General features: G+C 41.3%; 1 protein-coding gene across 2 annotated transcripts; it reads right to left on the bottom strand.

Moving 5' to 3' along the window:
* Positions 1-88: 88 nt before the first annotated feature.
* Positions 89-27,634, bottom strand: slc38a3b (solute carrier family 38 member 3b). Of its 2 annotated transcripts, XM_083972005.1 has the most exons (17): positions 27,332-27,628; positions 18,703-18,888; positions 18,383-18,403; positions 18,123-18,201; positions 17,875-17,990; positions 15,574-15,647; positions 14,676-14,768; positions 13,715-13,796; positions 9,270-9,352; positions 7,669-7,727; positions 7,175-7,357; positions 6,971-7,050; positions 6,775-6,875; positions 5,578-5,702; positions 5,346-5,490; positions 3,061-3,164; positions 89-2,941 (listed from the first exon to the last, which is right to left on the bottom strand). In XM_083972005.1, exons 2-17 carry the CDS (start codon positions 18,804-18,806, stop codon positions 2,837-2,839), a joined length of 1,554 nt encoding a protein of 517 aa, XP_083828131.1. In that variant the 5' UTR covers positions 18,807-18,888; positions 27,332-27,628; the 3' UTR covers positions 89-2,836. The 2 variants fall into 2 exon arrangements, with proteins under 2 accessions (XP_083828131.1, XP_083828132.1); XM_083972006.1 differs by lacking the exon at positions 18,383-18,403 and having other exon boundaries at positions 27,332-27,634.
* Positions 27,635-27,782: the final 148 nt, after the last annotated feature.

Below are 27,782 nucleotides of genomic sequence, written 5' to 3' on the forward strand. Positions count from 1 at the left end.
AATGAGAATATTCACAGGCTTGTACGTGCTGCTTAAATCAGGATTAGTTTCAGGGAAGAAGAAATGACGACAACACAGACGATGTAAAAACATCTACAATTATTTTATTGCCAAACTAAAACTGTCCCAGCTATTTACACTTTATAAGCTACTGTAAATATGCATCACAAATATAAAAGGTTTACATTTATATACATTATTTATATAAAGCCACATCTTATTAACCAAAATTCATATACCTTGTTACTTACTTATAGTTGTGTCATTTCATAGACTCACATCTTGAATAACAGCTATAATAAAATATCACATTTATTTGTTTGGGTACATGAAAATGTATATTGAATATAATGTATCTGGTATTTAAACTGTGGTACCTGTTTAAAAGTTAAATTCATCTCAAAGCAGTAGGTAGGTAGTTATTTAGGCAATGAATACAAACTCTGTTCACTAAACATGACAATACTAACCCTTCATCTGCACCACAACAGTCACTGTGAATACGTGGAAAAGCAAAGGGACAGAGGTCAATACGTGCACTAGTTATCTCTCCTGCTCTTCTTCATTATTTGTCCCTAATAACAGAACACCTTTGATCAGGAAATCAGAACTACTCAATGAAACACACAATAGAGGAAAACATAAATAAATTGAGAGAAGTGAGGATTTACACTGGACTTCTCTGAAGCCTGAGAGTTGTGATATAATATAAAACCTTCTTTGGTTACAATGTATTTGTCATAACATTTCTCTGAGTTGTAAATTCAAAACTTTGCATTCTTTTTAGTCTTAACTTAACTTGTGATATATATATATTTTTTTTTTCTATTAGAAGAAATGTACCTGTACTCTGTAAAAAAAAAAAAAAAAAAGTGAACTCATATGCAGTTTGTCAGTGCTATTATGGGACAACAAACATGTGAAGGAATCACCCACATCCATAAAAGTAATCTCATAATTGAATGTGACATCACTGACTAAACATCGAAGCAGCAATATGTGAAACATCTCAATGTTTAAGAAGGGCTTCATAATACTAATATAACATTATAAGAAATATAGCTTCAATACACATCACTACAAGATGCAAATTGTACAGTATTACAATAACATCCATGTACGACAGTGTGTGCAGTTCACTATACCAACTACAGGACGGACAGGACAGAACAACATGCACAACATTAACCTCAAGTCTAAATACGAGAGTGAGAGTAGATCAGAGCCCTCCAGCAGGACAGCACGAACCACAACACATTAAAACATCCTCCAACGAGGACAATTCTGCCAGACCCACCAGTGGGTGTATCTATACGGGTTCATATCGCTTGGCTGGGTGTTGATCATACCCTCAAAAATCTGATTTAAAGGGTTGGCTCACCCAATTTACAAATTACAAAAAAAAAAAGAATCATGTTTTCTATCTCACCTTTGTGAGTTCGTCATATCTAACCATGATTATTTGGGGTTTGTTATATACGTTTTGTGATATGTACATTGGAGAATACATATCATACTAACTATTTATCATTTCTAAGTGTTTAATTTTAAACATTGGGAATTCCTGTGGGACTCATAAAGACCAATGTTATCATATTTTCCTCACATAAGTGAGGAAAACTGCATGATTTGGGACATTGTGGACAGAGCCTGTGTTATTATTACATCATTATGGTACAAATGAATTAAATTCAATCTGATTGGTTGGGGAATTTAAAAGGTGGGAAATAATCAAGAATAGAAGAGGTTATGGAGCTAGACTCAAAGGTGGACTGTCAGGATTTCTGCTTGTTTATATTCAAGGTCACAGTTTGGCATGTATGTGCTTAAAGTTTTACAAAAGGGAGGTATCAGATCCTTAAATTGAGCTTTTCTATTTCATCAAACATCCAAAGTATAGTCTGTCTGTAACACTTCATTAACTACATACTGAAAGCGAAACAAAAAGCTAGAAATCATACATAGTGTTTTTTTGGATGATTAAAGTCATCATATACAGTAGTTAAATAGAGTCCATTTAAAATTAAAAACACAGTTATAGTAAGTTACAGTAGCTAAATAAATATACACTCCTGTTTATACTGTATGTTTGTGTGCTGTTCCAAATGCAGAAAGGCACCAGGGTTTGTGATGATCATGCTGATTTGTGCATAATGGAACGAAAGCTCAGACTGCATGATACTAACACTACATAACAACTTCAGCACTTGACAATTCATGAAAACGAAATTTCACCGCGCTTTAAGGCTTTGAAGCACTTTCTGTCTTATGTTACACAACGTTGCAAGTGCTGCTGGTTCAGGATGAGTCCTGTTTTGTGCGTCTCCTGGCAATTAATTAACATTTTTTGTGAAAATAGCTTCTGTGTGATTTAGCAATCTTCATGTCTTCCTGTCCCCAGGCTGTAAGACAATCAGACCAAGCTTCTTTACAGTACCAGCTGCAGCTGTTTTGTGTGTAAATAAAGAGGAAGCAACAGGAAAGGACCATTTCACTATCATGGATGTGGACACACAAACATATGGTGATAAATAAAAGACCCTGTTCCGTTTATATAAATTACATTATCATGGCAATATGTTACGTTAAATTATAAGTGTTGTGAAAGGGTTTAGTTCTGATATGTGTTAAGTTACAGTCAAAAAGTGAATTTGACGTGGATTAGACGAGGTGTGATTCCAACCCACGCATGATACTGTGTATTACTGGATATCACCGTTACAAACCCCAGGCTGTGTGCTGAACAGTTGTGTGTCCACTGAGGTGGAAGTGCTCCCTTAACACTAACCAGTTCTTTTTCCCCGTTTCCTAACCCCCACACTCGCTGGAGTGGCCTCTAGTGGCCTCCGGCGGCACGGCTGGTCCCCGATATCCAGTCAGAGAATATGAAGCTCAGACTCATCACCATGAAGGAGACGCCCATAACAGCAAAACAGACAGCCTGAGAAAAAGTAGACAACACACCAGTGGAACAGAGGCTTAATTATCAAGTACTCATAGCACCAAAAGCATCTGTTGATCACCCAATCAGTACAATCTATGACGTTTCTAATAGCTCACCACAATCTTAGGAACAGAGCTCATGGGTTCGTCCTCTTTGGGGACGATGCGGATGTAGAACACAGCAGGGAAGATGAAAATGAGACACGGAGCCGACGTGGCACCTGGAAGGCAAATAGAGAGAGGACTAATGAGAAACAAAGCATGCAGTGATAAAAACAGTTTTCTTTTATGAGGTTCAGATCTGCTTTCAGCATATTCTCGACCAGACTTTGGATCCTTGTGCATCATATAGTGTGTTTAACTGAGCTGCACAAAATCTATGACATTCATTAAAAGTATCAATACAGAATGTTTCAAATCAATGACTACATGCAAACACTGAAAATATATATTAGTCCGTCCTGGTTTCCATGATGATAAATCCGATTCAATCAAATATAGAGAATAATTAATCTAAACTATGTTTACATTAGAGGGAGGGGTCATTAGGGAATAAATGCTTTATTTGGGGGTTTTCTAGGAGAATGTACATTGTTTCTCTTTCCAGTGTTCTCTTGCCAGGAGGACAATATGCTGAGCCACAGGGAGGACTGAAGGCCGCAATGAATTATTATTATTATTTTTTTTTTTAAAGACTAAACAAATATTGGACATTCTAAATGGAATGTGTTTTTGGAATGTGTTTTCTTAATTTAAAAAAAATGAATTGGCTCAAATTGTCATAATAAGGAGAACATCGTTTTTTTTAAGTCTTGGAACCTATTTTATTGGATTCCTTGACTCCGAAAATGTACAGTTTGACACCAAATTTGTTATTATAGCTACAACAGAAGCAAAGACATGGGCCTCTCAAGTATGGTCGGCAGCCAATTTAAAAAAAACATGTTTTTTTCGGATACAAAGTGTGATCTCACTTGTGTCTTAGGATAGATTTATTTGTATGACCCTAAGGTACTTCCATGCCAAAGGGGACCTTTGCATCATGACTTGAAGTCAGAAGTCGCTTATCCTCCCTAAACTGTTAATGAACATTTGCTGGGTAGTGACAGAAGAATGTACATATAGCTCCAATCTAACTGATATATACTAACTACTATACTACCACAGACTGAGATTTAATAATAATAATTAAGAGAAATAGTAACAAGCACTGCCAAGATTATTTTTATCTTTTTGTTTGCTTCTGCTTTTCAGCTCAGATTGTGAGCTCTGGGTTGTTCCAACCTGGCCTGTTGCATCACCTGACAGTGTGAGCGGTGTTTGCATGCTTCCGTAACATGATGTCCGCTCCGCATGTACCATGTGTACCTAAATGCATCCACATGTTTGTCAAAGCAGGAGCCGCTGCTTTGAAGATGTCCTTGGTGGCGCTTTAACTTAAATCTTTTCAACTTTCACCTCTGACCTATGAATCGTTGCCTCCAATCCGACGACAGAACACGACAATAATATTGACAGAGGCCGTCGGTTTATCCCTGAGCAAACACGCACTAGTCATGTTTTTCAGTTTTGCTTGTGAGGGCCTGAAACATACCGACACTGCCATGCCAAACAGGAGGTTCAGTCTGCCAACAGAGACAGAATAAGTAACCAACCATCACACTGTATGTAGAATGTAACCTATGCTCAAACACACCCAGGCATATGGATAAGATGAGACTTCCTCTCTCTAAGAATGTCAGGGATTTTTCTATTCTCATCTAGTTTTAATCTAGTTTTCCCATAATATATTAGTTTTAAGAGTAAAAATATGTATTTTCAAATTAACTCGTAGTCTATATTTGTTTTTGTTTTTTTTCTGATGGTCTGTTGTAATTTTCTTCTTCTTCCTTTGAATTTGTTTGTTCTCATTGTTTTATCTAACACCTGCCTGCCAATGGGACAAGAGATGGATATTAGCCACGTGGCTACAATCTCATATATTTACATCCTGAATCTTCATTAATATGTTCTGTCCCATTTGGAAAAAAATAAATAAAACATAAACAGGAGTAGCTAATGACATAAGAGGTCTGTGCTTCCTACAGTTTTACATGTTACAGCCCTTGAATGGGACTAGACCAGTACTTTTCAGATTTGTGCTGCTAGAAATGTCAAGTTCAGTTTTCTCTGACAAGACTTCCAGCCATTGTTAACTAATTGCTTTCAGAAACTGGGAAAACAGGCCAAGGCTAGTTAGTCAACATACTCCTGTAACTTCAGTAGAGGAAAAGACGTGTTAGAGACAACAGTCAATGTTGCTGTGCTCGCTCTGGTTGAGTAAAGGAATGAAGTTTGATGCTTGAACACACAACATTTCCAAACAGCAGTTAATGCAGATGTTAGATAATGTAGCAACTAACCAATGATGCCGAAGATGCCCAGAATGTTTGGAGCAAATATCACTAGCATGTTGATGATCGTGAGCAGAACGAGAGCAATGCCGATGTGATTCAACCAGCTGAAAGCCTTGGTGGGGAACAGCATATGCTGGATGGCTCTGCGCACCTGTGGACACACACAAACAGAGCATTTAATGAGGAAATAATGTAAGTGTAAGATTGACTGCAGCGGACAGATGGACTACAGACTTACAGGGAACAGCACGATGGGGACGGTCAGTGTGACGGCGGTGAGGACGGCCACTCGCACACACAGGATCAAAGTGTCATAAGGATCAATCCTGCTGTAAGTGTGCAGCAGCTCAGGCTCCACTTTGTCTGCAGGAATATGAAGAGAACATCATTTTGATTAATACAATGTGAATGTCACACAACATCATTATGCATCATTGCCACAGGAGGGAGCTTCAACACCGCATATAGAAAAGTAGATAAGTCAACTCTGTTCCAGGCTCAGTCACAGATTTATCATCAACCATGTAGACGTTTCCTTTTTTTTTAACCCTTTACAGGGCATTATTAGAGGGTATTAGAGTTAAAGTCAGTAAAGTCAGTAAAGTCTACATATGGTTCTTTACCCTTTGAAGGTAACAATTTAAACATTATGTCAACGTCATAACATTGTCATTAAGTGTCAATCAGTTAACCCTAACCCTACCAAAACAGAATGACACTTAATGACAACGTTATGACATTGACATAATGTTTATGACACGTTCATGACTGTGTCATGTCCCTGTTATGATGATACCTTCAAGTAAATTGTAACCATAACTGATTTGGGTTTACACAGCTGCATTCATCTACAATACAAGTCAAAAGTTTGGAGACATCAAAACTATGAAGGAACATGCACTGCATAGAGTTACGTTGTAAACACAAAAGTGTTCATTAAAACGAAAAGAAAGCTTTCTGCTAAATTTTAGTACACCTTTTATTGTCTTTTCTTAACTTTTCTTAACATGTGTCCCTTTTAATCAAGCTTGTACTGTAGCATTTTGAGATTGCTTAAATGTAAAGTGCATTATAAATTAAATGTATTATTATTTTTAAAACCAAAGTGTTATCTGTCACCTGACCTAAACCCAGCAAGTTCTCAGCTCCTCTGGGAACTCATTTAAGACTGTTGGAAAACCGTTCCAGATGACGACCTCATGAAGCTGATGACAGAAGGTCAACAGTTGTTAAAGCTGGCATCAAAGCAAAAGGTGGATACTTCAAAAAATCTTACTTATTAACACTTTTTTTTACTACAATACTCCATATGTGTTCCTTCACAGTTTTGATGTCTTCAGTTTACAATCTACAATGTAGAAAGTGATAAAAAATAAAGAAAACCCACTGTTTCTAAACTAACTAACTAAGAAGCGGCACAGACAGCTGTTCTCACCGTAAAACGTCAGGTAGCCGAAGAGAGCGGCCAGAAAGTACATGGTGTACATGACAAGGATGGAGAGGTTGGACACCTTCTGCATCTTCTTCTGTGTTGGACTGAAATCAGAGACAGTTTTATGGTTATGTGAGCGCCACATTCTGCACCGACGCGCTATCAAACACCGCAGGTCACAGTGTGGCGGCTGTCTTACTTGCGGAGCTCGGTGTAAATGGGCAGAACCTCAGGGTGGCACACGAAGGCGAAAGCCAAGATGGGGATGGTGTACGCCGTCTGTGAAGAAACACGTCAACTCATGACTTCTTCTAACCGCCGCCTCTCAAGACCAAATGTGGGAACACCTGCAGAACTCGGCGCTCAAAGCGACTGAATCTTCACGGCGGCCTCCTATGAATACCTGTGAGTTGATGGTGATCATGCGCGGGTAGCAGTGAGAGTCGTCGTCAGCCGCGTGGACCAGACCGTTGCTGTACTCGTGGCCGTGGCTTGAGACGTTGACGCCGAGGTGGGCGGCGGCGGCGGTGCTGTTAGCCGAGAACTCCTCGAACGGGCACGGGATCTGAAACTTCTTATAGGTAACCTGCAGAGAGACGCAGAAGAAGGAGGGAAGAAAAGCAGGGGTATATAATCAAAGAAAGGATCAGATTAGTGTGACTCAGCCTCTAAAGTGCTTAGCTTTTTACTCTCATCCTTTGATGTCTGTAAGTAGCTCTTAAATTTGCCTTATCAAACATAGCCACATACCACTGAAAATAGAGACGAGTGTGGGAAAAGGGACGAGGGTGGGAAAGCAAGTAACGTATGTGCCAAGATGACATGCCAGAACAAATGAGGCTCCTTGTGAAGAGTCACAGCGATGATGTGCCGCTATGTGAGTGGGGGCCAACTTACTGCGCTGAGAAAGAACACCATGCAGCTGAGAGAAAATCCACTAGTGTAACCCAGGTAACCTGAAAAGAAGGAGAACAAGACAGTGAAGGAGACGGCTTCTTTAAATGAACGGAGCTCTTTATGTGTTCTTCAGGACTTTACAGGCCTCATTAGTCACACACAGAGTGGAGGAGGAGGATTTGTCTTATGATGAAACATCCCTAAAATTTGCCATTTTGACCTGACAACACAATGGGAACAGAACGGGCAGGTTTATTACATGTTGCAGTGAGTGGCTCAGAGAGTGTGATCATTTCAGAACAAAAAAAAAATAGAGTCTAATTGGGCTCCTGCTGTTTCCACAGCCAGCGGTGGGATGAAAACACACTAATGACTTGACTTTGAGGTAAAAGTCCCAGTCAGAACGTCATTATTTATGTAAGATGGTCTGAGGTCAGAGGAAAACACATCTTAATTAAAGAGAGAAAAATGTTTCACCGGGAAAAAAACAAAACAAGTACATGCATAAGACAGATAAGCGTGCCGTTCTGAAACGTAAAGACCAAGAGCCAAAACACAGAGAGAGAGAGCTAACTAAAGCTTAAAGGGTCTGGACGGTAGAGCCAAGATACAAGCTGCACAACAAAGCTTGAGCAAAAACAGAAAATGTTCCACAGAAGCAGTGAAGTGCAGGGACATCATTGATTAATGGTCACTTGACGTTTGGGAAACAGGAGCTGTGCCAGAGACTCCAGGAGAAACTTATGGAAGCCAGTTTCCAGTAGATGCAGCATGATTTATGAATACATCTGAATTATGACATTTATGATATTTTAATTATTATTAAATATCTAGCAATTTCAATAATAATAATAAAAAGGGCCTATAGCCATTTTAAGCCTTTATATGGGAGACTTTTGAAAGACGTCAATGAAACAAAGGTTCCCAGACAGACCGGAGCTGGGGATCCTGCTGGTCATGTCCAGCCTCTCAGCTCCTGATGTGAGCCAATAAATCTGGATTTCAGACTTCTGAGAGTCACTCAGTCTGAAGTCGACCCAGTAGAAAACAGGGCACAGGGATCTTTTTTGATTCCAGGCCTACTCCCAGTTTGGTCATGACCTAAAACCCACTTTTATTTAGTAAGTCATCACCATTATCAACTTGGAATTACACTTTTGATGAAGTGACCCTGAGTGAATTTACTTTTGTAGCTGAGTGTTTTTATCGCACTGACCTGGAGATGCACCTTGAATTCCATCATGTTGATGCACTGTGTTTATATGATGACAATAAATGTATCTATTTCATTTCATCGAACTAGGTAAGTCATTACGAACAAATTCTCATTTACAATGGCACTCTTGCAAAAGGGAGAGGGATAGGGATAGGGGCGAAAAAGGAATACAATAACAGAATAAAGAATTCAATAAAGCTTCTCTCGGCTGAAAAGGTTTCCACCGCTGCTCACAGCTTGAGACCGTGGAGAGGGAAAATACATATTAAATGTCTCATTCACATCTGCTACACCAGCATCCGTTATGTTAGATGTGGATGTTTCAAAGGAAAACGTCAGGGAGAGGGGCACGGGAAGGAATACCTGAGAGTACTGCTATACTCACCGAGCTGCTTCATTAAAGCCAGGGGCAGGATGACGCTGGCGGATACCATGATGACCAGGTAGTTTCCATTCATGTACCACAGACTGTTTGGAGAAAAAAAAGTCCAGTTTACTTTTGTGAGCTCAATATTTCAAACACTGGCACACAGACACAGCACACACAGAGAGACACACAGACAAAAATAGACCGAGGATCTGGATGGTGAGAACTCGGTTTATTCGTTTGGTAAAGAACTGGCGGCACTACTTTTTTCTAAGTAATCTGAAAATAACCTGAGAGCACCTGTTTGAATGTCAGCAGGTTGTGAACAGTCGACTTCAGCCAAGTGACTGATGTGTTGGGTTTAGTGAGGACAGCATCGGCCTGCTGGGAACATCTCTGGTCTCAAGATTGTGGAAAAAACGCATGTGTGCTTGCGTTGCTCTCCACAGTAGCACTGGAATAGAGCCTTACATAACAGATGGTGTATGTGACAGGAGGAGGAAGAGGACACAGTGGAAACCTATACAACACAAAGCGCCGAAGAAGTCAGTGTGTGTTGCCTGTGTCAGCCTCACAACCCTGCTATCTCTGTCCTTCAGGTTTTGTTTCTCAGCTCTGTTAACATCTGAAAACAGTTCCCTTGTAAAAAAAAAAAAAAAAAGGCATCGCTTACATAAAAGGCTTTCGGATCAAGGCTGAGAAACATATGTGGATGGAAGGACACATCCAATGTTAGCCCTTAGCTTCTCCTATAATCCAATAGGAGACCTTGCCACTGCATTATCATGCGCTATATGTGGGCACCAAACATTTCCTCCCATGCCACAGACATCCTGTGAATGCCCGCTGTAAAACACCCTCGTATAACCTAAATAGCCGACAGCACATACATACGCGAGCCCTTAGCGCATGGGGACATGTCGGCAGCTTGGTGTCATTGTGTTCTGTGTTGATCTGTCACAGTGACCTACTCCTGTGAGACAGGACCATCAGCGTTTATAGTAAACAGACAGTATACAGTAATCCGTTTTTTTTTTATTGTCATGTAAATAGAAGACTTGTCCAAGTCATCCATCAATCCGTTCTACGTTTAGTTTTCCCTCACATGTCTTGCTCAGGAGAACATATCGACCATAAATCTTACACATCACATAAACCTTTAAAGACCACTGTCTCCTAAATCCTCCGATAGAAAGGTCTTTGTGGCCTACACCTTCTTTTTTCAAGCTGTTAGACCAGACCAAGGACCCCGGAACTGATGGAGAGATGGAGCAGGGACCCCTACTGTATAAAACTGTGTTTTATATTAAACTGGGTATAGTGCCATGTATAAACCTACCTTGTTATTGTGCATTTAGTACTAAGATATTCAAATAATACACCGGTAGAGTAAAGAGGGGGCTGTGCCACTGCCGTTTATAAACCTGATACCATGCCAATATCAACAATGTCTGTCAACTGCATGATAATCATTACAAGCTATTCAAACTGATGTTTTTATTTTAGATTAGATAGAGCTTTACTCATCCTGAAGGAAATTCTTATGCCAGGTTGCTCCAAAAGTAAATGTGCATAGGAAATAAAATACAAAGAGAAGAAAGGGCTAAGAATAAGACAGAAATATATAATAAAATATATCCTACAATGTGGGATGTAGCACTGCCAACAGGCCTGTAACAGCCAGTGATCTACCAGACTGGCAGCGTCTCTTCCTTGAAAGCACGGGAAGTAAAAGTCACACGAGTCACAGGTCACGTCCTCTTTGGACTTCTTGTCAGTAGGTCACATCTGATGATCACCTTTCTCTCGTGGCTTCTGTGGATCCAAAGCCCTTTAGGGAAAGTCACATCCCAGGACAGGTTGATCCAGATCCAAGTCCCGTTTCAGTTTACCAAGATCGCATAAGAACATTGCAAGTCTTGCATATGAACATTCTTCCGTGAGATTGTGTTTATGAATAGTTGAGGATGACTTTGCAAAACACTGGTCTTATAATGATGAATATTGAAGATGTTTCATTTCTTTTTGGGGTAAACTTTTACAAGATCAATGATGTCTGAGAAACATTTGCACCTCTCTTGATCTCAGCTCTCTTGCCATTCTGCATTAGAACAGCTCCAAATGTAGAAAATTTTAAATCCCTGCTCAAAACTGACCTCTTCTCCCTGGCTTTTAACACTCCTAACTGACTGACTGTTTTATTATGACAGTTCTTATTGTTTCTTAGATTTTACGTTTATTTTATTGTGCTTTTATCTGATGTATTTAAAGCAGATATCAGCTTCACGGCCGTTTCGGCTAATGCTGCGTTCAAGGCAGGCTTTTGAAACCGTAAGTTACAGCTTCAAGTCACAACTACGACTTGGTAGCGTTCCAGGTAACCCGTAGCTCGTGTTTTTACCATCCTGTTGTCTGTGAAAGTTCCCTATAACGGCCACTCGTAACTTCCGACCCGTGAACTCGTACCAGATCGAACTGGTATGACTTCACAGGAAGGAAAAACACAAAGTACGAGTTTCTTTGAACGCACCATGAGTTAGCAGCCCCCGCCCTTGTCAGGCATCAATTGGTCCTCGTGCTACGTCACCACATTCACGCGCATCCCTTGGCTGCACACACAGCCCTTCATGCCGTTCTCTCTCCTCATTGGATAACACTTGTATCCCACAAGGAAAATTTTCTCCTCGGGTTACAGCAGAGCAGAGTGACGGAGAGACTCGTGTTTAGGCTGAAATACTTCATGTAAGTGATTGCTGACGGAAAATAGGACTATTTAGGACTTATATTAACAAAAACATTCCACTGATATCTGCTTTAACTGTAACTGTATTTGTTTTTAATTGTAAAGCGCCTTGGCTAAAGGTGCTAAATAAATAAAGCTTGACTTGACTTTAACAACCAAAACAAAGCAAAAGTCAATACATCCTTCTTATTTTTTATGAAAAATGTTGAATATCGGTATTGTTATATAATTTATATCATCAGATATCACAAGTCACAGCAGTGTCAAAGCCTGATGTTTGGAAATTTGAGTTTGGAAATATATTTTTATCATCTCTCAGGCGATCTTAAGTGAAAGATACTTGTCTGTCTGTCTGCTGCTCATCCTTGCTGTCTATATTTAGAGAGCCACGGGTCATAAATAAAGCCACAGTCCTGCCACCCGCCGCCCCTCATTCCACTGTGCCCTCCTGACGCCACGGTCTGAACAGCAGGGGGTGCGTCAAGTGGAAACCAACAGTATGTGTGTGTGTGTGTGTGTGTGTTTATCGGTTGTTGAGAGTCGGCCCTAAGCTGACCTGTCCTTATGCACAGCCCTCGGAATTTGGCAACCAATGTTACACCACCTGCTGCTGTCATTAGTGTGTGTGTGTGTGTGTGTGTGTGTGTGTGTGTGTGTGTGTGTGTGTGTGTGTGTGTGTGTGTGTGTGTGTGTGTGTGTGAGAGAGAGAGAAAGACAGAAAGAAAGTGCAGGAGTCATAATACCATTTTGATTGTAGCTAAGCCTCTGACCCTGACAGGAATACACAGACAGACAGATAGAAGGGTATCAGTTTATCCCGATTCAAAACCGATCAATGACAGAGTGATGACATGCCCTGTCAGGATAAGAACAGCAGTTACACAATTAGGGGGCAGGTCAGGCCACAACCTTGTATCTTAGCTTATTGTGTATCGCTCTGAATGTGAGCTTTCTTGAGAGGACCGTCTGGTTCCGTCTGTTCTGCCCCGAATTTTTTAAAAACACAGGGTTGCTGACATTTCTGCAAAGTTTATCTTTCAGGCCTGCGAGATGTTTTGAAAAGGGGAAGTGGCTGCAGTCGCTGCGATGCCTCCAGAGCACAAGGTTTGTTTATAGAAATCATCGGGCAGCTGGAATCCACTCGAGTCCTCCATGGCCTTATGCAGAGTGTCTGCCAGAGTGGCATGACTGCGACGTATGCGGTGCCTGACAGCGCTGAGGGTTTACCTTGTGTGTATGCATAACTGACAGATGCCCAACTGTAACCCCCCTCCATCCCTCCCTCCACAAACCTCCAGTGTTCAGCCAATTACAGGTTGCCATTCTCATCACACCCCCACGCCGACTGAATCAATGAATGGTGCAAACTGACATATTCACTGCCCACAGAGTCCGCCAGGCCCCCGTGACCCCTGAGCACAGTGTCAGAGCTCTGGGCCAACGGCAGACAGGAACCATGTGATTTATATGAATAGGGCACGGATGATGGTATCAGGAAGAGCAACCATAATAATGGGGCACATGTGGCACAGTTGGCAGAGCAGGCGCCCCCGGTTCAGATGCCACATTGATGCCCTTTACTGCATGTCATTCCCTCTCTCTGCCGCCCCATTTCCTGTCTCTCGCTACTATACTATCCAATAAAGGCAAAAATGCCCCAAAAATATACTTTAAAAAAAAGAAGAGCAACCATAATAATAATAATATTGATAATACTCACTCAGAGTTGGGATCTGCCTTCAGGAAAGCTTGGATGACCAGTGGTAACTCAGATTTAACAATGTACAGGTAGCTGGACATGGCTGCAACGAGACGAGACAGACGGGGGGCGTGAACGAGCGCGCCAGGGTGACTGACACGCAGGCAAACAAATGTCGGAAACACCACCGTGTCACAACAACATGCATCACGTGACGTGGCAGAGGATATGACTGAGGACACCGGGGTCGTGCCCTCTGGGATATTTTTTTCTGGGAATTAGGGCATTTTTGTTTACCATGCTTTTTTAAAAATGATTATTTGACAAAAAATAAATCATTTGAACTACACAGAGAAGACACATATCCTCCGTCAGAGTTTAACTGATTTGATGGAAACACTTGCAAAAGCAGCAAAGTCATTTTTCAAGCAAAAATATCAAGTGGCATCAAGTTTAAGCTTATCTAGTGTGAGGACTTGTTTTTCTGTCTGATGTGAAACTCCACTGACGGCACTGTCAGGCTACTTAATGGCATACTTCTGGGAAATGTGAAGCACCTGGTACCTGACCCGTATTTCATTCGTACCCGGACTGACTTTCAGACTGAAAAAAAGCAAATTAAAATGAAAAGCGTTTCATTGAACTCCGCGAATCTAACCTGTCGTGCCACTGAATTAGCAGATGACAGTCTGATCAACAAATCTTTGTTCAGAGAAAACTCAACCGCAGATGCTGCTCAGTGAGTCTCAGAGAACACAGCTGTTTCTACTGGTCTTTGCCCTTTATACAAACCCGGATTTCACAGAACAAGCCAACAACAACAAGCCAACGTAATGCTAGTGGTATGAATCAATATCGATGTGTGGTGGTCTGGGTAACAAGGGGTTATAAACTTTAATCCATTTAATGGTGTGTAATTCATGTTTTCTGCTACAGGCAGTTTACAGACAGGTCACATATTAACCACACAGTGTCTCCTCACCTCCAATATTCTGCAGGGTAATTGCTATTCCAGCAGCCATTTTTCCAGGAGTGCCAAAGGCTCTGTACCCCAGCTGCTCATAAGCACGAATACCTGTAAAGAGATTAGAAAACAATACCTTTCACAATGAAACACTGTCAAAACAGACCAATGTGTGTTTGGTGGGCCAAGAACCCGTCATTACAACATTTTTAATATTAGTCTTTCTAGACACTGTAAAACTTACCACACACCAGATTATAGGATTAACTAACTCGATTAAACAGTCTGAATACAATTTAAGAAACTATATGGACCTGAAACGTTAAAGGGACAACAAGTAGTTTTCACAGTGAAAACGGTGAAATTCTTGGACAAGACGTCCGTCTTGCCAAGAATGTTTTCATTCATCAAGAATGAAAGTCAGAGGTTCGAAGACGATCAGATACCGTCGTAGTTCCGACCATAAACGGAGATTCAGTGCCGTTATTTCCATGACCCGCCGGGCAGCATCCGTTAAACCGAAAGTAATGAAACGCTGGTCGGCTTGCCCAGCGTTTCCACCACTAATAATAATAACAAAATAACGATAAAGACAAAACGATATATTTTTCGAAAATGGACCCATTAACAAGTGTGTAACGTAGATTCATCCACATTAATATGAGACTTTTTTATAACCAAATACAAACTCCTCGTTGTCCCTTTAATAATCATTTCATTACAACTCAATTAACTGCCTAATTTGCTTAAACAGTGAACTATATGACTGTTAACCTTGCCCTTTTTTGGAATGACTATGGATCAACATCATTCATTGGTTCATTGATTCATTGGCATTTTGGTAGCAAAACCTTAAAACATGTAGCTACTGTACAGTAGTTGCACAATTTCAACATGCACATGGCACAATGCTTACCCACAATGCCAGAGGATTTGAGCAGCAGGTGGATGGAGTAACACGACAGGGCTGCTACTGCAGTCAGAAGAAACCTGCCATAAAAAAAAACAACATAATACCACTGTCATTGCTGCAAAAATGTTAATTGTATCACTGTAACATAATATCAGCAGCTCAACCAAATAATGAGGAGGAGACATTGTGTTCTTGAAAGAGCAAGTCTTTCTAGACTTCTGCTCCTTTCATGAAGGTCAGTAGTCTTCCAAAATGATGAAAATGCTATTTCCCATAACCCCATAGTTATGGTGGTCCTCCTCCTACAGAGGAACTGAGCCCTGGGCAGGGGCTTTCAGGCCAGCATTCCTGAAGAGTCAGAGGCTGATCTCAGATCCATCACCTTTCTCAGACTTTTTTCCCACCATTACTTGTAGCCACAAAGTGGGACTCTAAGGTATGAGAGATCAAGCCCTGAAATCCCACTGTTACAAAGGCTGTGTGAACTGTCCCAAACCCCCTCAACTCACAAACTAGTGTTTATTTGTGTCTGTCAGAAAAGCCACATTTGATGCCTTGTCTAAATGAAGAAGTATCCTTCTCTGGGTCCTCACACCCTGGTCAAATATTCAGCAAGGCGCCTGGCTTTTCATAACTGCTCTATTTCTGTGTGCCGCTGGAAATATGCTGACGAGGACTCAGAATGTCTATTTGCATCGCAGCCGGCGAATGACGATGTCGCTGAGGCAACGAGGGACGAGAGCAAATCCAGATAGAAAGAAAGAACATGTGAGTAATTACTGTAGTGGACGTGTTCTTAACAGATCTGCTCTGATGAAAGAGTCAACATAATTATTCAGTCTCCCTGAAAGCTTTTATCAATGCTCCTCTGATTAGGTGCTCCAATAGCAATATGCACCCCACAAGGTTTTTCACCCACCCAAATAATTAAGCTCCTGTGCATAGTAAGCTCTTTTGTTTTCTTTCTAAGAATTAAGCTTTTTAAATTCAAACATCCTGTTCCTTATACAAGAGTCACATGGCTTTCATGCCATACACATCAGGGATTACACAGATTTTTAAAAAGCAGATTGTGTTTTATGGAAGGTTTTTGCAAAAGGTTCCGTTTCGTGCATAGACCAGTTTACAGTGAGTGTGAATACAAAACATGTAAATTGCTGAAACTGTTAGAATTGAAATCTCAAATCTTCATATTGAAATAAAATTAAACTGGTCGTCTCTCCAAATAATCCATTGTCTTTTTATGTTTCAGCAAGAATATTTAATGTATGATGTTGAAGAATTCTAATAAAAGGGTACATTTCATTTCATGTATATCTAAACATGTAGGAGGATTACATAATCTGGCATACAGCGGGAGGTGACGCCCATTTGTAAACTCTGATATCGGTCAGGGCTGTTGTATAGGGGAGAAAGGTGATGATAATTCTAGGGGCCCAGGGCCCAGTAGGGCCCACAAAAAACCCCAATAGTCTAATCTTTGTATGACTGAATTATTCTGCATATGACCCTGACTAATACTCTGCATTAGCGTCAAACAAAGTAAATAAAAAATGACAATACATACGTAGTCTAAGAAAGAAGGGGAAAAGTCAGGGAGCAGGGGCCCATTTTAGTATTGTTTCAGGGGGCCCTGAATTCCTAGCAACGGCCCTGTATACAGTAAAAATGCTGCCTATTCACGACACGTGCCATCATGTGTTAACCTACAGTTTGCTTTGAAAGCCTTAAGATGTAACTGAAACTTCTCTCACTACCTACACTAAACAGCCATGATTCAGTTACAGAGGTCACAACACGACCTCATTCCTTACAGATATTTCATAAGAAGAGCTTTTCTCCACAAGCTCTTGCAAAGATCTGACTTCCTTTTTACACAGTTGAAGCCACAACCTATTCCAGTCCTGCTACTGGCTTCCTTGCAGCAGAGACCACCGGGTCATAGGAACTAAATGAGCAATCCAGATGCCTCTATACAGGGTGTGGAGGATCAGTTATTCTGGGCTCTGGCCTTTCTGGGGTCTCCTTGTGGAACAGAAGGGGGGGCTGAGCAAAACGTCACGTGTAGGCGTGATCAGATCGTGGTACATGACGTGTTTCCAGATGACAAATCACTCAATGTAAACCTGCACGTCCCTCACACTTGATACTCAAGACTTGGCAGTGCTTTGGGCGCACTCTGCTACAGTGATGGAGTGCACCACCGTAGCTAAAGGTCCATGGAAAGACTGTGTCAGGGAATCAGTGGCCCAACCATTTACATCTCTGTCTGAGAAGCAAAACATGTTTTTTTAATTTACTTACAAGAAGAGGAGGATGCCAGTGTTGGCCATGGCATAGGCCAAGCCCAGGATCCCACTGCCCATAATAGCATTACCCAGGTTGAAGACAGACATGCCAAAGGAGGTCTTTCCTTCAAACTGTTTGGAAAAAACGAAAAAGAGAATACAAAATCTTAAACATGTTTTATAAAGCAAACAAACAAACAAAAAAATGACAATACGTAATGCTTTCTTGGTCTCGATTCTGTAAATTTAGGCTTTTACACTCACATCTGTGAAGCGCAAAGGTTTCTTTCCATCTGAGGGCAAGAATTCCTCATTCTCCAGTCCTCCATCAGGATCATCAAATCTAGAGGAGGAATTTGTGCCTGTTACATGATTGTCTCTCTATCTACCTCCAAACACTTCACACAGATGTGGTGCAGTTAGTCAACATATCACATCATATTTTTCATTTTTTTGCATCACAATATGCATGAAAACACATATGCATAGGGAAAATCCCCTCATACAAATGATCATGCACATACCTGACTGTTTGAGTGCCATTTCTGTATAAGGATCCGTCCGTTGATGCGAACACAAAAACAAGGTAAACATGCATTTAAAAAAAAGCAAGATTATGCAAGAAGTAAGTCATACTGTCTGTCGCTCACCACATCCACCTCCTGGTTAAAATTTATGGGAATGGTAAATAGTGTATAATTCAAAATCTCACTTTTTAGAATTATGAATAATCCAATTCAAGTCAAAGGGACTTTAACACATGCTGTGTTAAATGCCATTACAAGTAAATAAGCACCACAGAGCAGCCATTTATCTGTACGTGGAACAATGGGAGGATACTCACTGATCGTCCTCCATCAACGTCTTCATTGGGACGCCCATGTCGTCCCCGAGGTCGTGACTTTTCCCGTTGGATAGGATGTTCATCTCTGACTGAGAAGGCTCCATGATCCAACCTTTTTTTTGTTTTTTGTTTTGTAAATGTGCTCAATGAAGGTGATCCTTTAAAGTCACGCAGTGTCTTGAATACCTATAGAGCAAAGACAGAAAAGACACACGTTTGTTTAACTTTTAGTTTGTTTCATTGTGTAGCACACTTTGAAAGGCCCTGAAAGCATGACTTAGCTTCCTATTCAAGATGGCGTCCTATTGAAGTTTTCTGCCCAAGAACAACACTTTTGTTTTTTCACATGAAAGATTTCTGCTTTTTTTTTTCTTTCCTCTAGTCACTGGTCTGAGGTGGCTGCCACTGGGTTGGAAAAAGCCGATAAAATGTTTTTTCCATGAACTCATCAGCGCCTGGCGATAATATGTAGAGTAAGGCCATCGATCAAATCTGATTAAATAACACCCACTCACTCTGAGTCGGAAACTCTGGACAAATAACAGCTAACGATGTTTTCCATTTCCAACCATTAAATATTTAATGAAGCTTAGTGAAAGTTCAGTTGTTCAGTCGTTAGCTGTCAAATTTAAAAGTGCTCTCTCTGTGTTGCTATCCAGCTGTCATTTCAGCACAGCCCACCTCCATAGGTAACATTATGATCAAATAAAGCTAGTTTCACATTAATTGTGGCAAGGATTTAATCATTTTAGTTTTCTATGAGTGTGACTCAAAACCTCAGCCCACATTGTGAATCACTCTCCAATTGCACAATTTTGTAGGACCATATTTAGATAATCTTTTTCTAACTGTATTGTAAAAGGAGTTGATAGTGTCCTACAGAGTTTAGCATTTATCTACGGACATGTCAGCTTTCAGAAATCCTGCAATCAGCGACAGACGTCACAGCTTCTTTTATTCAATATTTGTCCATGTAACAAATGTACAGCGATGACTAACTTCTGCTGTTGACACGGTGACTTCCAACACCCCAGACCTGACCTCCTTCAGTTCATTCACTGAATCTGCAGCGCGTGCGCTGATGGCAGGTTGAGATTTTTTTTTTAAAAGGCAGGAAACCATGACAAAGTTTCTCTCATGCTTTTCCAGAACTTCAGTGTTGAGCAAAGACAAATAAGTTCAAAGCACCAGGTCAAAGATCAAGGTCTTTTTGATTTTTTTTTTTGATTTTGTGTAGTAAGTCCTAGATCCCACACAATGAATCAGCTCAGTGTGATAAACAAAATAACCAAATCACTAACAACAAGAGTCGCCTAAATTACTGAGGAAGCAGTATGCCAAACAGTTATTACTGTCATCCCATAATTATAGAGTTTAAAGCATTTCTGTAGCGGTACAGCTAGGTTTGTTAACCGACAACTATTGTTACTGAGTAAAACCTCAAAAGTTGTCATAGCCCACCATGACCCCGATGAATCCTCTTCACTATTAAAGAGACAATAGTGTGTTGTTTGAAGCTTCCGCTGTGACCAGTGAGCAGCTCAATAGTGTTCACAGTGTCCGACTATCACTGATACTGCTATTCATACTGTACAGCTGAAGAGGGTCATTGACACGAGCCGCTGCGGCTACAAAGGGAACCTGACAGGAGTAGCATCAAGTCACGCAGCATGATACTACTCCACATAGTAATCAGCTTATAAAGGAGTGAATGTTTAAATTATTGTTGAAATCTGCATCTTGTCTAAACCTACAGTTAACCTCACATTGCTTCATCTACAGAGCTGTTCTATTTACCTTGGGGTAACACGTCCCTAACGTCACTATCTGGAAAAAAAACCCTGATGTCAGTGCTTCCTGTTGCAACACACAACTTCAATAGAGAGGTCAGGTCGAGACTTCACTTTTATACATCAGAAACAGGTAGAGTGACACACTTTTGCAGAAGTTATAGAATAGAATATTGTGTTACCACAGCCCATGCAGGGTCCGCTCGCTGTTTTTGTTCACGAGCAACCAGAAAACAGAGGATCAGGGCTTCTTCTCACCAGCAGCAACATAACGGGAGCCGCTGCATTTACAGTAAATACAGCAGGAGGCCCATTACTGACAATGGCCATATTTTTCCACCCATATGTTCACCCTGCTGTTGTATCCTCACAATACACCCCAGTAAGTTAGCGTCATGTTATACATCATTAACAGTACGTCAATGCGGTAGGCTACGTGTTTGCAAACATACTGTGTGTCTCATGACATTTGAAAACTAGATTTCATTAATGACATAAGCAATGAAGAGAGCTTGGTGTTGATCAAGTTTAGGCTATCGAAAGATGTTGTTTACACTTTCAGTATCCTGGAACATTTTCAGGATAATTCAGGTAAAAGCAGGCACTGTACTTTTACCAACTTTTTTGTCAAAGCAAAGTCAGTAGGAGGCAGTAAGGTAGATATTGTGATATAAAGCCATTAACCACAGAAGTCACAGATCACACAAATATGGTCTTGGCTTGGGACAGTGATATTGAGAAAAAAGAAAAATGCAGCTCTATTGAATGTGATTCTACACAAAGAAACCAAACCACTCCTTGGTCGTGACAGTGTTCCGCTGGTGGACTTCCTGCTAATTGACTCCAATTTAATGTTCTTACATTTTAATCTAAGTGAAACAAACTAGACTCCCATTCCATTTTTTTCTTTTAGGTATTTTAATACACAATGAGCAAAATAGCCATCCATTATGATGTAGCCTACTTTACTTTGAGAGCCACTGTGCTAATAAATCTTATATTCAGAGCACAGCAATAATACAATTCAAAATATAGTGTGTGGGCAGTAGAGACCCCTACAATTAATATTATTATGAATGGACATTTACTTGAGTTAAAATTTTACCTTTTTCCCAGGATGTCCCTGGTTTCCTAAATATAACAACCACATAATAAATGTTCTTTCAGGGAAACTTTCAGCTTCTTTTATTTTATTTTGATGTTCCAGCCAGGTGTTTGGCTTCCAGGAAGTACCAATAAAGGCTGTGTGGCCGTTTCAACCTGCCGCAGTTCTGTGTAAAAGTATCAAGGTACAACAACCACCGGTAAACCCAGACCAACTACACCGCACTGATCTCACCCAAAACACCTGCTATTAGTCAGCACCATGGAAAACAAGCTGACGGATCTGAGACATGGCACATGCGTTTGTACAGCATGATGTGTACTGAGTGACCAAGGACAGAACAGATCTGAGATCAGGTAGCCGCTTGCTAAATTGGTTCTTTACACAGACATGGCTACTGCTGCTTGTATTTCTGCTGCGTAACATTATCTGGTGCTGGGTGGATGGCAGACCAAACACTTTAACCATATGTGCGTCCATTAACGTGTCTGTCAAGATGACCCAGGGCAGCTTGTTAGGGACTTGACAGATGTGGTTAAATTTTACTGCTACAGTCTCCTTCTTTCATTGAAAAATACATTTCTTCAAACAAGCTTTAGTGTCACAGTATTTTATTTATATTATTAAATTATTTGTATAAATTAATCCACAGTAAAAAAAGATTAAAAACAAATATTTCAGATGAAGACTGGTGATGAGCGTGCTGCACAAAATTGACATTGTTGCAGCTCCATGTTGTAGCAGTCGTGCAAACTCCGAGCACATACATTTATTGTTTGTGTCAAGAGATGCAAAGGTTATGGATGAGATAAAACTTGATATTGCTCTTTCTGACTGACCTGGGTCATGTCCTGGTTGGCCTCTGTATCCAAGCCAATGAAAAACGAGCATGTCCAAACCCTCAAATTATTCATTCTCTAAACCTATTAATACTTACTTACTGTTAATTAACACTTATCTCTGTCAATATGAGAAAACGCCCTATGAGCATATGAAGAGTTCATTTTCAAAAGCAGATACCGCTGTTATTTACACCAGGTGATATCAAACCAAAGTTGAGTGGCTTTGACCAAGGAGATGAAGCATAAAACAAATCTCGAAAAAAAATAAAGCTTTGTTGAAAACAACACCATGCAAAGAATAATTCACAAGCATCAGCTCATTTTTTTCAAAATGGTGTTTATCTGCTTTTGCGAATGAACTCTTCATATGGTTTTGCCCCGAGCCCCACGGGGCGGGTGGGTCACATTACACTGAGACGTCTACTGGAGGCCCCAGTGAGTCCTGTTACGCAACAAATCGGGCCACAAAGAGCCATGAGAGTGAAAAGTAAAGTCCCATTCTGAGTGACTGGACTTGCGTGACATTTGAAATGTTCGAACAGATGGGCGGGTGAATTACCACTAGCTGCTTGAGCTTTCTTTTTCCATTAAGACAGCAAATATTTCTAAAACATTTTACTCTCAAAAAAAAAAAAAACTGTAAATGCTGCAATTATTTCCCATGTCTTGTTGGGCCAGCTGGACATGAAACAGACAGAGGCTCGGGACAAGTGGGGGACAGTGGATGGGTGAGCACATGTAGATGAGGAGATGCCCATGTGGTGGTGCATCAGGAACAGGCACGAGGTTCAGCCAAGAGCGCCTGGCAGCACCAGCTCATCCACAGACACGTGCTCTGCTGGGGACAGAGGAACACATGCTCATGTCCTGCCATATCGGCCACCACCTGAAAGCACCACTTTGTGGCAATGTGGGCTTTTATTATGGTAAATCTCTTAGGATTAGTATCTCTTTTTAAACCCTAAAGTAACTTTTAACAACTAAAATTGAAAGTTTTTTAATTGCTATAAACTGAATCTACATGATGCAACTGATGACCAACCCGTTATCGTGAGAGAAAGGTAAAGAATAAATCTTTAATTCACAATAAACTACTTCTCTTTCCATGCTATTGAGCTAGATTAATTACGATGTTTTCAAGTACAGTAAAGAAAATATATAAAATATACCATCTACTGCCTGCAGTATAAAACAGCTTAAAAAATATATCAGAACTATACCTATAACAAACTGACCCTTTAAATGAATTGATATGGCAAATCAGACATATTCCTCTGGCCCTCAGCCATCATGATAATCTGCTATCATCCATGTTCAAATACCCACAACAAGACATTATCTGTGACATTCATGCATTAGCCTTTCACCTTCTATCTGCATCACTACCCGTGACCAAGCACACACAGTCACTAATGATTTAACTACATCACAAGGCAGCTCCTGAGCCACAGGCAAAACAAGCTTTTTTCAACAAAGGAAGAAGTTTCATGTTTAATCTACAGAATGACTGCAAAGCAGTTTTAAATCTTAGCAAATTTGTGTATATGGTGCTACTGTGTGTCTACCTACCATGCACATACAACATCTGCTGCAGTCTCTTAGACAATGCACAAGTAACAATTAGGAACAGGATGAAAAAATCCAATTGCAAAATTCGTTGATCTATACCTTGGACAGTAAAAGGTTCCTGATCTTACACTTACACTTATTGAGTTTACTGGATGCTTGTGAAGTGTCCTCTGAATGTTAAATACAAACATACGTCAGAAACAAATAAAGCCAAAAGTATCCACCAATTATAATATCCAGTGAATAAAAACATAAAGTCTGTGTGTTATTGGTGTCCCATATCTGAGATCATTCTGGTGTTGCAGCTTTCAACACCAGATTTAAAAGCAATTACAAATCTGCACTGAAGCAGCTTTCAGGCAGCCTTGACTAGATGTTTTATTGAATAGGGAAGAGGGCACATCACAAACAGGTGATATCCAGTATAATAAAAGTTAACAGAATGATTAATAAACCATCATTTCAACCCACTGAGACTGCTGCAGGGTGTTTGGCTTCACACACAGACCATCTCCTCTGCCTCACACACACACACACACTGACCGACTGCGTCGTTAAAGGGAACGTAAAGGGAAGCCGCACTTGTGGAGCGCACAAAGAGCCAAGACATAATTTTGCATGCTGTTTTTACAAGCAGCCAGCGCAATCTTTGTTTACACAGGAGTTTCACTGAGAATATTAAGCTCCACTCTCATTTCAAAGATGATTTGCAGAGCAACAACAACCCCCCCCCCCCCACTCCCCACCTCCGCACCGGCTGCACCATGGTGTCAGGTGTGGTGGTAAACATTTGCCGGAACAACATTTAATCAATACAGGTATATGAGGATGCCAGTGATGACTCAGTGTGTAGAACTGGGCCGGTGATGTTTTTGTTGTTTTACAGATTCCTGTGTGTACAAGCGAGTGGGGGCAATGGTCATGATAAGGAAGTACAACAACATTCCCTCCTCTCCGGCCAGCCACTGTTTTGGTCCCCCCCCCCCCTTGGGTCTAATTCAGCCAAGTACATGATGATTCATGTTTTATGAGTGTTCAAACACAATGACAAGTGGCTCTGTGTGGAATTCTTTAAAGCGGAATACATCAGCTTAACATCATATGTTTTGGCAGTGATTGCACCAGAGGGAACAAAGCATAAATTGTCAGGACAATTTTCCTCCCCCCCCCCCCCCAAAAAAAAAAAGAAAAAAAAGAAAAAAATCTTTAAGATGAAAGGACTGCAGGAAGAATATTTTCACTGGGTTCACTCAGAGTTTATACCTCCATACATGAATCAGTTTGAATACACAATGTCAACAAAGGACAATGACTTTCCAGCGACTTCAATATAAATAGACAGCAGCACATGATGGGGTCAGGTTCACCCCAGCCCCCCCACCGCCCCCACCCCCCCTTACAGATTATGAGCCCAATGACGCCGATAATAATAACCTCTGGAGTGGCTGATACTTAACACTCTGGGCTGACTCAAATGCAGATATTCACAGGTCTCTACAGAGTGACAGAGGAACACAGCTGGCTGCTTCCCACATAGATAAAACACACACACAGCAACCCCCCCCCCCCCCCCCCCCCTCGTTCCCTCACACACGCCGCACCTGTCCGGCTCAAACTCCCAGCACATGACCGCGGTCAGTCTTATCTGCTCAGTCTCCGCTGTGATGAACCCCAGCATGAAAACCCATGTAGGGTGTTGGTGTTTAGATAGAGGCCAAAGTCAAAAACGTGCTGCCTCACCCACGCCAACTTGAACCCTCAGAGAGAAGTTCACGTCATCTGAGCGGTTGAGGCGCAGCAGTGATCACATTTGAGATTGAGACCAGTAACCTGCAACACGCTCGGAAACTGTTTCAACCTTTAACACAAACTAAAAACCACCACGATGGTTCCAAAAACTCTTCTGTATAATGAACTCTATTCCCGGAAAACATCATGTCAGACACAAAATTTGAAGAACGCTTGTGATTATAACAGTGGAAACCTGGGGTTACTGCAGGATATACAGTAAATGAACAATCTAACATAGATTTTGAAGTAAATAAAGGTTACAACTAATGATTTTAACAAGTGATTATCCTCTCAGTTGGTCAGCTTGTCATTTAGTGAATGAAATATCAATCTCCAAATCTCTTATTCTGTCTGACCGGTGGTTCAGAATCCAAATATGTTCAATTTACTGCCAACTAAGTCAAAAGAAGCAACACAATTCAAGAATCTATAATACAAATCTAACACTCCCTGCCAAAGAAAACTGCAAAACCACAAACACTATAGTGAGTTAAGGGGAAAAAAAAGTGTCACTCCTTCAAGCCCCAGTTGTCAGACTCACAACAATAAGGCTGCAGCACATGAACCAGGCTCAGTCAGTGCCGGGTGATAACAGGCAGCAGATTCCCACACAGGGTGCTCTTCCTCCACATGGGTATATTTAGAATACAATAACAGAGGCAGAGTGCTTTAAAAGGCCACAACTGCCACAACAAACTGTCTTAATGCAGAGTCAATGTGTTAGAAATGTGCTGTTCAGAGAAAAGACCACTCAGCCTGGGAAACCCCACCGGAGGCAGGCAGGAGGAGAAAGGAAGCTGTCTTTAGACGGTGTCATGTGGCATGGACACAGTGAGGTGAGGTGCAGTCTATAGATTGGAAATCAACTATCACAATCACAACCAAGGATTACTTGCTTGGAAACATTTGGAGACACTTGGACCAAACTGAGACAAAAAAAAAAAAAAAATCAGGTTGTGCTGCACTCTGATCACAAAGGTCTAGTAGCCAGATTTCTGTTGGACCTGTTGCAGGACGACTTTCACTTGAAACTCTCACACTCACACGTGTAGTAATGAGAAAGACCGAAAACGCGCAACGAGTCGTAGCCCACGCACGACAGATGAACAACGATCTGTCACCGACTCCTTCTCCTCCAGCCACATGGTCGTGACATCTGGACTTGGCGCTCACTGCAGGGAGACCACACAGCGCTGCTCTGTCTGTATCGATCACCCACTCATAGGAAACAAAGCCATATATCCCTGACTATAGTGTGCCATGGGATCTTCAATATCCACTGTCGGCTGTGTGTTTTCATTCTGTCCCCTCTGGGCTCCTTGTGTGGTTGGTGGGAGGGGGAAAAAAAGCAATCATAGCCTACTACTAGTTCCATTGTTTTCAATTATTATTCCCGAGCCTCAGTCTTTCACATAAACCACTTCAATAAGCTATAAACGTCAAGTCAATCACAGCTGCGTCGTGACTGCAACAAAAGCAGTTTTTTTTTCCCCCTGGTGAAGAGAAATAGATGAGGTTTGTTCGAGTCTTACCAAAGCCTCTGCCCACGAAGCTTCAGCGTTAATTCCTCTGCTGAGTGGCAGCAATGTGATGCTCGATGTCTCTTTCTCCTCACTGATCCACTCTGCCTCTGTCTATCTACACGCGCGCTCGGACCGTCGCTCTTCAGTCCAGCAGCTATAACACGCGCTTTGAGAAATGGTCGGGCATTGTAAAAGCCTCCAGAGCTCAACTGTGGGGGTCGCACTAGACCCGCCTCCTTCGCACCCACAGCCCCTCCACCTCCTCCTCCTCCTCCTCCTCCTCCTCCTCATGCTCGCAGCCACACGTTTCAGCACTCCGTCGTAGTAGTAGGTGTTGGGAGAAGCAGATGTAGTCGGAGTCACGCTGCTCTTGTCTTTGGCACCGACCAGCTGCGCATAAATGGCACTACACAGTGACGCACGAGGCTGGCAGTGGGTGATCCAACACCTGATGCAAAGA

Source organism: Trachurus trachurus (genome assembly GCF_905171665.1).
Source record: "Trachurus trachurus genome assembly, chromosome: 5".
Lineage (NCBI taxonomy): Eukaryota > Metazoa > Chordata > Actinopteri > Carangiformes > Carangidae > Trachurus > Trachurus trachurus.

Excerpts from the sequence above, each read along its gene's own strand:
- slc38a3b (XM_083972005.1), bottom strand. The coding sequence starts at position 18,806 with ATGGAGCCTTCTCAGTCAGAGATGAACATCCTATCCAACGGGAAAAGT. Across the intron at positions 7,358-7,668 it reads TGGTGTTCTTTCTCAGCGCA|GTTACCTATAAGAAGTTTCA; the intron begins GTAAGTTGGCCC and ends GTCTCTCTGCAG. Across the intron at positions 3,165-5,345 it reads GGGCATCTTCGGCATCATTG|GTGCCACGTCGGCTCCGTGT; the intron begins GTTAGTTGCTAC and ends TTTGCCTTCCAG.